At 45.2% G+C, this 12,104-nt stretch overlaps 1 protein-coding gene across 2 annotated transcripts; it reads right to left on the reverse strand.

Moving 5' to 3' along the window:
* Nucleotides 1-4,808: 4,808 nt before the first annotated feature.
* On the reverse strand, nt 4,809-7,403 carry HJV (hemojuvelin BMP co-receptor). Of its 2 annotated transcripts, XM_042952172.1 has the most exons (3): nt 7,322-7,403; nt 6,377-6,951; nt 4,809-5,870 (listed from the first exon to the last, which is right to left on the reverse strand). In XM_042952172.1, exons 1-3 carry the CDS (start codon nt 7,401-7,403, stop codon nt 5,244-5,246), a joined length of 1,284 nt encoding a protein of 427 aa, XP_042808106.1. In that variant the 3' UTR covers nt 4,809-5,243. The 2 variants fall into 2 exon arrangements, with proteins under 2 accessions (XP_042808106.1, XP_042808107.1); XM_042952173.1 differs by lacking the exon at nt 7,322-7,403 and having other exon boundaries at nt 6,331-6,488.
* Between the last annotated feature and the right edge of the window lie 4,701 nt (nt 7,404-12,104).

Consider the following 12,104-nt stretch of genomic DNA (forward strand, 5'->3'; position numbering starts at 1 on the left):
CACCTGGGTGGCCCAGTCTGTTAAGCATCTGACTCTTGATTTAGGCTCAGGTCATGATCTTGCGGTTCACAAGATCAGGCCTCGTGTCTGGCTCTATGCTGCTAGTGCGGAGCCTGCTTGGGATTCTCTCTCTGTTCCTTCCCCACTTGTGTGAGCTCGCTGTCTCTCTCTCTCTCTCTCTCTCTGTCTCAAAAAATAAATAAAACTTAAAAAAAGAGAGATTTTGCCATCAGTGACAACATAGATGGACCTACAGAGTATTATGCTAAGTAAAGTAAGTCAGAGAAAGACATACCATATGATGCCACTTATATGTGGAATCTAAAAACAAAACTAATGAATGAACAAACAAATAAGGAGAAACAGACCCATAAATACAGATGGTTATAAAAGGGGAGGGGGTGGGGGACGGACAAAATGGGTGAAGGAGTGGGAGGTACAGGCTTCCAGTTATAGAATGAATAAGTCACGGGGATGAAAGTACGGCTTAGGGAATATAGTCGATGATACTGTAATAGTGTCCTTTGGTGACAGGTGGTGACTACCCTCGTGGTGAGCATAGCGCTTACTTATTAACTTGCTGAACCACTATGTTGTACACCTGAAACTAAGACAACATTGTGTGTCAACTATACGTGTGTGTATGCATATATGTGTATGTATATATGTAAATACAAAATATTGGTTCTTTGAACCAATAGCAGACAATGATTCCAAAATCATTAGCCCTGTAGCGAAGGCAGAGTCCAGTTATCTTGCCGGATTTCTCTTTCACTTTCTCCAAGCCCACCCTCCATTCACAAGTTTTATCTCAGGAAACATATGTAACTTATTTCTTCCTATTGGGAAGGATGATGAATAATTTGGTTTGGGAGTAGGCAGAAAAATTGAGGAAGGCCTTTTATTTTCTAGTGGCTTTGCCTTCTTTCCTTTCCCTAGTGCTGGTACAGTTTCCTGGCACTGATTTTTGAGAACTGTAATTACTGGACCACAGAAATTATCTTATTGAGGGCTTACCAAAAAACATCAGTCCTCATGCCTCACTGAGGCGTTCAGTAGAGTCTCTTCCAATTCTTGTAGCCTGTTTATCTAGTATTGACTTTATATTTCTAGGTGATATGTTTCTTCTTTCCATTCTTAATTTAGAAATAGTAGACATAGCGTTGACTTTTTTGTTATAGTAATTGAAATGTCAGCTTTCACATCATGTTGTATACCTGCCTTCTCTTTCCTTTCACCTCATCCTCCTAATATGTATATCACAGTTTTGGCTGTATCAACAGCCAGTGTTTACATTATTGCCTCTGCGTAAATAATATCCTCTGTGGACCCAGGTAGTATATTTTCATTGTTTCATGTCTTGAACAACCCTTTGTTGAAAACTTATAATCATTTATTTAAACAATTTATTGATTTAACTGTGTACCTATCTTCAGTTTATTCCTGAGATTCCTGAAATGCCTATTGTGTCAAATGTTTATTAGAATTTTTTCTCAAATGACCAACATACCTAATAATCTAAGAAATCCATTTTTCTTTCTCAGGGAGACTTGCCCCCGCCCCACCGAGTAATTCTTTCTAGTCACCACCGCCACCTGCTGACTGTTGTTGGAAGAGAAAGATGGAATTCTGAGGGGCAGGGCTGATGTTTTTAAGCCAGAAAATGGCCTTTTCTAAAGGTAGCTGACCTTTAGAATGACTTCATCTGAGGAAGGAATGAAATCATGAAATATTCTCTTTTCCTTGATCCATTATCCTCCTCTTTTCCTTTTCTAGAAGAAGAAAAGTCTGTTCTAATCTTCCTTAGGTTTTCTTTTTTGTTGTTTTGTTTTCTAATCTTTCTTTTGATACTGGGATCATTCTGAGCCTTTGTCTGATCCAACAAAGGAAAAGGGGAAGATGGGGTACCTGTTTTTAAAAAAAACTACAGCTTGGGGTGCCTGGGTGGCTCCGTGGGTTAAGTGTCTGACTCTTGATTCTTTGGTTCAGGTCATGATCTCACAGTTTGTGGGTTCAAGCCCCGCATTGGGCTCTGTGCTGATGGTGCAGAGCCTGCTTAGGATTCTCTCTCTCCCCTTCTCTCTGCCCCTCCCCTGCTCTCTCTCTCTTTCTTTCTCTCAAAAAATAAAATAAAATAATTTTTTTAATTACAGCTTTATTGGGTATACTTGATGTATAATAAACTACACATATTTAAAGTATATAACTTCATGGGTTTTGACATACATATACTCATGAGATTGCTGCCACAATCAGGTTAATGAACATGTGACTCTCAAAATTTCCTCTTGCCCCTTTGTAAACCATCCCTTCCCCCTTCCCCCTTTTCACCCATTTCCAAACTATGTATTAGTTTGCATTTTCTAAAATTTTATAAAAATGGAAGCACACAGTATACACTCTTCTTTTGTTTGGCTTCTTTGCTTGCATGATTATCTTGAGATTCATCATGTTGTTATATGTACTAGTTTATTTCATTTTATCGCTGACTGATATTCTGTTGTATGAGTTAATACAACTGGTGTATCCATTCATCTGTGAATGGACATTTGGGTTGTCTCCAGTTTCTAATTTTGTTGGTTATTACAGAGAAAACTGTAACGAACATTTGTATCCAAGTCTTTGTGCTGACATGTTATCCTCATTTCTCTTGGGTCAATACCTAGGAGCGGAATGTTTAGATCATATGGTAGCTGTATGCTTGGCTTTAAAGAAATTGCCAAACTGTTTTTACGAAGTGGTTGTACCATTTTACATTCGCACCAGCAGCTTGTGAGAGCTCCACTTCTTGCCAACACTTGATATGGTCAATCTTGTCAATTTTAGCCATTCTAGTGGTTGAGTAGTGTTTTCTCATTGTGACTAATTTGATTTGCATTCCCTTCGTGACTAATGATGTTGTTGTAAGCATCTTTTCATGTGCTTATTCCAAGCTACCCATTTTTAAATACTCCCTTGTAATAGGGCTAACCTTAAGTTTGGGCAAAGGAAACAGTGTTACATGACAGGTACCATGAAAGAATCTCATTTACCATTTGGCTATGAAATTCTTGACTGACTTGAAATTCCCACACCTGAGAGATAAAGTTACTCTTTTGAGTTAAGAGAACCAATATAAGGAGCACTTTAAAAAAAAAAAATGTTTATTCATTTTTGAGAGACAGAGACAGAGCGCAAGCAGGGAGGGACAGAGGGAAAGAGAGAGACACAGAACCTGAAGCACACGGGGCTCAAACCCACGAACCAGGAGATCATGGCCTGAACCGAAGTCGGACACTTAACCCACTGAGCCACCCAGGCACCCCAGGAGCACTTTCTAAAAAAAGAGTTTTTGAGGGAAAATGCCTGTGTGAAGGGACAGCCTTGGACACCACCATCTCCCCCATTCTCTTCCATTAGAACAGATGGTTTTCTAGATCCCCTACAGGTTTCAGAAAGTGTGAAGACTGTGATTTGAGGGAGTGGCAGAGTGGCTGTAGTGCTTAGAGGATACAGAGAGGAGGGAAGAGGGGATAAAGACATGCAAAAAGATTTGAACTGGCAAGCCAGATAACACACCCTGCCTGGTAAGCCCTGGGGGTATCCAGGGGGTTTATGGTCAGGTGGGTGATACTGAGAGAAGAGAAGTGTGAACAATGAAGTCAATAGAACAACTTCTATTCTCAGTTTTCTCTTCTACAAACTAGATCCCTTCAACTTTGGGCTTTTGTTCCTCCTCTCCCCAGCTCTCCCTTTGGGCTTCTGATGACAAAAGGAAAAAGTCGTCTGTGCCCTGTTGGCAGCCACAGCTCCACTTCCTTGCCCACCTCCACACCCAGAATCTTTAATGGCCCTCTGTTTCCTTGACAACACAGCATAGTGGTTAAGAGTTAAGGCTCTGGAGCCCAACGCCTGGGTTTGACAATTATTGTCAATTAATTAATTACTGCTATACCCTTTATTAGCTGTATGATTGTGGGCAAGTTGCTTAATCTTGTTATACCTCAGTTTCCCTATATAAAAGTAAAGGTGAGACTATTAACCTTCCTTAGAGAGTTGTGAGAATTAAATGAATTTATGTTTTTAAAATGTTTAGAACATTGCCTGGTAGGTTTTAAGCTCTAATAAATGTTAGCTATTAATTTAAACTCCTTGGACCCACTTTCAAGATGCCTGCTAATTTGGCCTCTGTCCATCTACTGTTCTATGCCTTTACTTCCTATCTATTTCATTTGAGTTTTGCTGGTTTCCTCACTGAATCATGAATCTATGCATAACTCCAGGTGGTTTCCATTGCCCCGGCAGGTCCTTAACAATTCAAATCCTACCCAGTCATCAAAGATCACTTCAAATCCCATCTCTTCTATTACCTCTTCTTTATTATTTCCTTAGTTCGAATCAACTACCTTCCCATCTGAATTCATTGTACCACAGAATGTAGGGGATAACTGCACACTCATCACTCCTTCATGTGAATCAGTTGTGTCTCCCTAATAGCCTGTGAGCATCCTGGGGGCAGAAATAATATCGGATACTGCTGAGCTGTCTTTCAATGGAGTGAATACATTGCTTGTACTCCATTTCAAGCATGTGTAAAGAGATTCAGCATAGGCCACCGAAGAGGGTGTGAAGAATTCATCGCTTTAGTAACAGATCATTTAGGGGCGGGATGCGGGCTTCTTTCCTATCTGTGCCATCCTCCAAAGGGTCCAGACGATCCTCCTAAGATCCCGACGACCCCCACTTCACTTCTGAACCGAGAAAGCAGGACACATCTTACCCACTTATATTTGTCAAATAAATTCCATCTTTAATCATTTCCTCCTCTTTCCATTTTCCAAGAGAAAATATCATTAGATCTTTGAATCTCTCATAGGTAGTGATCGCGTGTTCCTCTCTCAATTCTTTCCTCTGAAAAGTCTAAATCCTTAAGTTTTCTACTGATCATCAGGACCCCTATAACGTCGACAGTTGTTGGGGTGATTTCAGGAGTAGGTGGAGTACAACAGTTTGCGGATCATAACTGGGACTGGAAAAATGGACAAAGAGCCCCCACAGAGGTCTAGATTGCAGAAGCTTTGCCCAGAACCCTTATTCCGTGATCATTTCAGTCCAGGACTGCAGCCTTATCTGACTCTGTTTAAATGGCATTATTTCACATGTCTGCTGGTGACCACTGTTTCCTTCCATGATTCTTTATGTTCTTCTCTGCCAGCCTCTATGCCCACATCATTTCCAACCCAATCATGGGGTTGCTGGCCACGTTATTGAATGCAAAGCCACAGAACAAAGAGCCCACTCCAAATGAGTGGGGCTAGGAGGGTTCCCGAGGAAAGAGGAACCCCAGCATCCGAGGGGAAGAGGTGCAGCTTTTCTAAGTCCGGCAGGAAGGCTCGGGCATCCTCCAAAGCCGCCTGAGCTGCCACAGTGAAGTTCGGGTCACCAGAGATCAAAACATCAAAGACACAGGAGTGGAAATAAGCATCTTCAACTGGCAGCCCTTCCTTACACAGCCGTCTGGCGGTGTCAATGGTCAGAGCTCCCCGGCGGCTGCGCTCTGAGCGAGAGAGTCGCTGACTTGGGGGGCACCCCCCAACACAGAGCTGCAGGTCTTGCTCAGCTGAGAAGGCCCGGGCCACGTCCTCTGCTACCTTGATGGAGAAGGAGAGCTGCCCAGCTGTCTGCCGGATGATTATAGTTGTGCCAATATAGGCGGCTCGGATCTCCACGTGGTTCCCAGGGTTAGCAGTTCCAATGGACAGACTGGACCCCCCGGGTCGGTCACCTCCATTGATAGAGCCATCTTCAAAGGCTGCTGGAAGATTGTCCACCTCAGCCTGGTAGACCTTCTGATCAATGCATTCCTGCATGTTCTTAAATATAATGGTGAGCTGTGAGGGCAAGAGGGAAAACAGTTCATTTTGGGCTGAGTGCTCCCATCCCTCGGCAGTCAGGCCTCACCCACAGTCAGGGACTTGATCTCGGCAGAGACTCGAGGCTTGTCGTAGCCCTCGCTCACTCTGATCCCTTCTCTGGTACTCCAGTATTGCCCCATCCCTGCTCAACCCCTCCCCCTCCTTTTTGGCCTCAATCTCAGCAACTCAGAAGACAAGGTTTCCCTTCTGTAACTTCTCAACCTAGGGCTCCTCAGCTCTCCTCTCAACGTTCTCTTGTGTCTTCTGCATTTGAGTGAAACTCCCAGCGAAGGAAAGTGACTTAAGGAAAGAGTGCTTGGGGCGGGGGGGGGGGGGGGGGGGGGGGGGGGGGGGGCAGGAGATGCAGGGGAGGTGGAGGAGGAAAGGGAATAGCGAGCATTGCTGTGCCACAGTTGGGGGTGGGAGGGAGTGGTACCGTGGGCGACCATGAGAGGGTCTGGAGTTGCTGCTGAGTCCCTGACCTTCCGGGTGGCGGTGGCGTTGGCCCCCGATGCCACGGGGGAGCTGGTGGCCTGGACAAAAAGGAAGTCATTATCCAGCAGGGGCCAAGCTCCTTGGACACGGCACGTGTGAAAGTGGTGGTGAAAGCTGCGCACGTGGGGGTCCCCGAAGGAGGCGCAATGCAAGAAGCCCGGGGGACGCCCGTGCAGCCGGGAAAACTGGCCTTCATAGTCACAGGGGTCCGGGGCTGGGGGGCCGGAGGAGCGGGCGGGGCCTGCGCCTGGAAGGGCGGGGCCGCGGGCCGGGGGCGGGGCCGTGGGGCCCTGGCGGGAGCAGTTGTGCTGGATCATCAGGTCTTCGATCCCGTGCACCGCCGAATGGAAGGCCAGGTCCCCGCGGCAGGTGCGGGCGGTGCGCCGGGTGCAGAGAGCGTAGGAGCGGAGGGCTCGACAGAGGCCGCCGGAGCCCACCCCTCCACCTCGGCCCCCTCCTCCTGCTCCTCCTCGCAGGGCTCCCGGTGACCTCCCACCTCTAAGGCTCAGGGTGGACGATACATACTCAGCATTGCAGCGGAGGATCTTGCATTGAGAATGAGCTGAGGACAAAGGCAGAGGACTGTGAGACGGCCCCCGGATCCCCCCGTAACTCTCCCCAAACTGGTGAAGGGGATTCCAGCTGTTTCTAAAACCCAACTGATCTCCAGCCCCCAGCCCCCTAGTCCTGTGTTCACTCAGTCTTGCTAAAAACGTGTGAGCCCGTCAGATCTCTTCTCCCTGTGGATTAAGCGCTTTTCCAGGGCTCTTCCCCAAGGCGAATGGGAAATAAAAAAAATATCTGCTTGAGAGTCCGGCGAGTGACTGGAACCCCCCAGCGCCGGTCCTTTCTCCTCACACGGGGTCACCTGCCCACCCTTGCACAGCAGCGGACCCTCCAGGTTCCCCAGCCCTTCCCTAGCCCTTCCTTACCATGTCCACAGAGGAGCAGCAGGAGGGTGAGAGTGCTTAGAGTTGGGGGGCTGCCATGGGGGGACCGGCCTGGATCCCCCATACCTATCCGGCCAGGTCCCCCAGGCTCCGGCTCTTTCCAGCTGATGACCCTCCTACCTAGTGAATTTTGACCGGACTTCCTGTAAGGGACTGAAAAAAGAAATTTGGTCGGGCATGGGAAGAGAGAAGAGTTGAAGGTCATTCAGGATGATGTGCAGAGAATCTGGGAAGATCAGGTAAAGGACTAGCGGCTGGAGTTTGGGGAGAATGGGGCTCCCCAAACGGTATGTGTGGCTGTGAAGCCTCTGTGCCCTGCTCTTGTGGCCACTTTCAGGTCCCTTATGCAATACCCTGAGGTGGGGGTGGAAGGAAGGTTGACTAGACTGCTGGGGCGGGGGGGGGGGGGGGGGGGGGGGGCGGGTAGAGCAGAGTCCACTGTATTGCCCCACGCTAAGCTATCAAACAGCAGAAGTGTCAAAAATAGAGGGATCGTGAGGATGGAACAGACTCCAGTCGTCCCAGTGGGCTCCTCAATAAAATTAGGATCTGGAAATACTTCAGAAACATACCTCTTATTTGCCCCTCCCCATCTGGGGAGGGGGAGCAACCTCCAGGGGTCATTCATTTCTCTTCCTCCTTTGTGTCAGAAGTTTTTGCAAGGAGTGAGGGTGGTATACGCACATCTCTCTCTCTGGAACATCAGTATTCGGATGAAAAGGGACCGATCTCTTTCATCAACTGAGAGAGCTGAGACTATATAAAATCCTCTCTCATGGAATAGTGGGATGCAAACCAAGCATGCAAATCAATATTTGTTTGTGCTGAGTCCACAGTTCTTGTATATATATATATATTTTTTTTTACTTTTCCAAACCTGACTGAAGAACCACTCTTTTCATTAATCTTCTCCCTGCAGAAGTTCTCAGGCCTCTGATGAGGACAGGCCTTGGGGAGGGGCTGAGTTTCTCCTGCCAAACTCCCCTTTCTCGGGGTAAGGATGTGGACTGAGGTAGGAGTCATGCAGGAGGGAGAAGAGGATGGTGAGACTACAGTGTGGGCATAAATAATTTACAAGAATAGCCCCAGCCTCGGAAGGCCGATGTGAAGGGCACTGTGGAGTAGAAGCAGGGTAGAAGGGTATCAGTGACTAATCATCTGAGGCTAAATTTGGCTTTGGTGAGAAAACCACAGAATAGGGGATATGGGAAACTCCTAAAACTTCATCAGAAGTCTGAGGCAACAGGGTAAGGAAGGAGCTAAAACAGGCAGAGGAGAGGTGGAAGACTAAACTTCAAGAGGCCAGTGGGCAGCAGCCAGAAAGAAATAAGACAGGAGGAGAAATGGAGACAGGCACCTTGGTATGAAAGAGATCCTAGCTTCTGGCCCAGAGACATTCAAGTAGGTGTTGCAATTTTATGAAAGCCTAACTTCATTCCAAAAGCTTATTAAAGGAATTGCAATTTCATTTTGACTTACTGTTTCCAGGGGTCAAACATTACTCTGATATCCAATCCTCCAGCCATGACTGCCTACTCTGTCCGTCAGCTCCGGCCAGGGGTTCCCCCGTCTCTTTCTCCATGTCTCCCCCAGGTCCCCAGACCGGCTGCAATCTCACTGAGGTCAGGGAACCAGAGAAGGTTTGGTGTGGGGGGAAGGTGGAGTAAATGGCTGGCCAGAGTACTGGACAGCTGAGCGGGGGAGGGAGGTGGCTACTGAGTTGACTGTTTTAAAAATAGCTAAGTCCAAAATCCCAGGAACGTTAGTGGGGGTAGGGTATGGGGTGGGGGGGAGAGTAGGAGGATTAGAAAGAATATGGAGTATAGGGTGCCAAGTGGGGAAGGGGGGGAGAGAAATATCATAGGCAAGTCAGATATCCACTTGCAGGTTATGTGACTCTAGTCACTGCCTACTCCAGGCAGCCCTCCAGCATTCTCAGTAACGAGTTCCCGGCCTTTAAAAACTAGAGTGAGAAATTACATACCTTTCTTTCACCACCCTCATCTCTGCTATATTGAATATTGCATTTAGTTTCTACAGAACATATCTAGGAGGTAGCCTTTAAATGAGGTCGATAGCAGAGGCAGTTCACAGCCCCTCCCCCTCTGCGCAGAGTATTTCAGAAGGACGAAAAAAGCCAGCTGTCCAGAGAAGAAATCTGAGCTCTGAGTTGCTTAGGACGAGGGTTTGTTTCAGTCGACTGGTCCAGATCCTTGCAGCTGTCTATCCCCCCGACCTCCTCCATTTCATTCCCTTAGTTTATATAGCAATGCCGCTTAGGGAAGCGGCCTCTCACTGATACAAGCACAAAACGTAAGCTCCTAAGTTGTTAGGGGAGGAGGCTAACATAGGCAAAGAGGGCAAGAAGGAATAGGGATAGAATTTTTTGAGGATTACTGATCCACAGGGGAGGGGGACTTGGACAGAGAAACTGAGAGAAAAAGAGATTCAGAAAGATACTTTTGTGGAGTAACATAATCTTGTGACCTTTTAAGATATTGCAACCAAGGATTTAGCCATGTCATATTTTTGCAGCCCTAGGCATCTGGGGTCACCATCTCTTATACTTGCCAAGCGAAGTGAACACAAAGGCCGTCCAAATAGTGCTACTAAGGCATTTGATTAATTCATTTTGCATCTAATTCAGCATCTAGAGATCTACACAGTATTCTCTTTTTTATGCAGATATTTCTTTATTAATATTATTTTAAGTTTATTTTTGAGAGAGACAGACAGTGTGAGCAGGGGAGGGGCAAAGAGAGAGAAAGAGAGAGAGAGGGAGAGAATCCCAAGCAGGCTTCACGATGCCAGCACAGAGCCCAATGTGGGGCTTGAACTCATGAAACCATGAGCTCATGACCCAGGCTGAAAACAAGAGTCCGATGCTTAACCAACTGAACCACCCAGGTGCCCCTTTGCATATATTTCTGAAAAATTTAGATTTCTCTCAACTACATGAGTCCCTAGCACAAGGATTGCATTACAAAAATGTAAAATGTCCCAACCAAACTATTCAAGTGATTTTAAAACACAATCATTTGTGACATCCCAAGTGGGATCCACTCTAAGGACAAAAAGAAATGCAAAAAGATTTTCAAGTAGTGATATTGTTGGTGGCAGTGTTGATATTGTTATTCTGCAACTATCACGGGTGAACTGTGGAATAAAACAAACAAGTATTAATGACAGTGTCTTTGTGAACCAGGAGTTTTGGTGTAGGATAAAGAGATACAGATTTATCATTGATGAAGTTAAATAAGAATTCTGTAATTCTGAATTTAAATTGGAAATATAACTGTGAGCTCAAGGCATATTCTATCCTAAAACATTTCCTAGCTTTATGGTGAAAAGGCCTAGAAACAGTAACCCAGTAGCAATGACACCCCTACATTTGAACTGAGCTTTCTAAACACCATTTCGCACTGAAAGGAACTCCTTAGGGAAATGGATGATTTCAGGTATCGTCCAAGATAAGCAAGGAAGCCTTCAAAAACTATTAGGATTGGGGGCGCCTGGGTGGCTCAGTCGGCCAAGTGTCTGACTTCAGCTCAGGTCATGATCTCATGGTTCATGGGCCTGAGCCCCATGTCGGGCTCTGTGCAGACAGCCCAGAGCCTGAAGCCTGCTTCTGATTCTGTGTCTCCCTCTCTCTCTGGCCCTCCCCTGCTCATGCTCTGTCTCACTCTCTCTCAAAAATAAATAAACATTAAAAAATTTTTTTTCTTTAACTATTAGGATTGTATCAAAAGGACTCAGAAGCAACTAGAGTAGGTCCCACTGGCCAAAGATGGGACAATTTGAGAGTCAAAATGGATACTATTTGCATATTTGATATGTTCAACCATCATATTTGTAGCAAATATGTTTAAATCAATGAGTTCCCAATGATACTTAAAAACACAAACTCATTATCGGAGAATGCTAGGGCTCAACTCAGTATTTTGAAAACTGCTAGTAACTGGAAAGAACCAAGAATTCATCCTGTTTTTCCCGTGGGAATTCAAGATGAGGGGGAAATTTCTCTTTGTAGAAGTTTTCCAGCGAATAAATGAAGAAGGAATGGCATAATTACAAAATCACCATTTGGAATGAATGTATCTAGGCAATGATCAACAATTCAGCATGAAAGGAGAGACAAACATTATGTCCTCCAGAGCATGGGTGGAGTACAAAATGCCACCTATTGAAGCAGCCTTGCAAAAAAAAAAAAAGCCCTTTCAGTCTGAATCTGATCTAGTGTAAAGATAACTACTAATTCACAGGGAATACAGGAGATATAAATGATACCTCTGAGGCGCAAATCCAGATTGTGGGAATACTCTGAAGGAAAATTACTTCGGCTTTCTAACAAGTTGAAGAAGAACGAAAAAGAAAAGGAGAGAGAACTCATGTATTAAAAGAGACTTAAGAGGCATCAAACAGTTGCAGAGTGTAGATTTTATTGGATTCTAATTCAAGAAAGCAAATAAACAAAAATTATGAGACAATTGGGGAAATTTGAAGGCTAATGAACAGTTAATGGATACTTGATTTATAAAGTCGTCTGTGTGATAAGCAGTACTTTTAAAAAAGCAAGTGCTTATCTTTTATAGTTACATCTTGAAATATTTGCGGATGAAATGATAAGATAGCTGGAATGCTTATAGGTCGGGAGAAGTGATAAAATGAGATTGAAACATGAATTGATAATTGTTCAAAGTGGGTGGTGGATACTCAGGTATTCATTATACCAGACTCTTTCTTTTTGTAAATGTTTGAAAATTTC

This window comes from Panthera leo, chromosome C1, assembly GCF_018350215.1.
Source record: "Panthera leo isolate Ple1 chromosome C1, P.leo_Ple1_pat1.1, whole genome shotgun sequence".
In the NCBI taxonomy this organism is placed as follows: domain Eukaryota; kingdom Metazoa; phylum Chordata; class Mammalia; order Carnivora; family Felidae; genus Panthera; species Panthera leo.

Bases quoted from the DNA above. Each gene is read 5' to 3' on its own strand.
- HJV (XM_042952172.1), bottom strand. From the start codon at position 7,403: ATGGGGGATCCAGGCCGGTCCCCCCATGGCAGCCCCCCAACTCTAAGC. The intron at 6,952-7,321 runs GTAAGGAAGGGC...CTTTGTCCTCAG, and splicing joins GCTGCTCCTCTGTGGACATG to CTCATTCTCAATGCAAGATC. The intron at 5,871-6,376 runs GTCAGGGACTCA...TTGCCCTCACAG, and splicing joins ACGCCACCGCCACCCGGAAG to CTCACCATTATATTTAAGAA.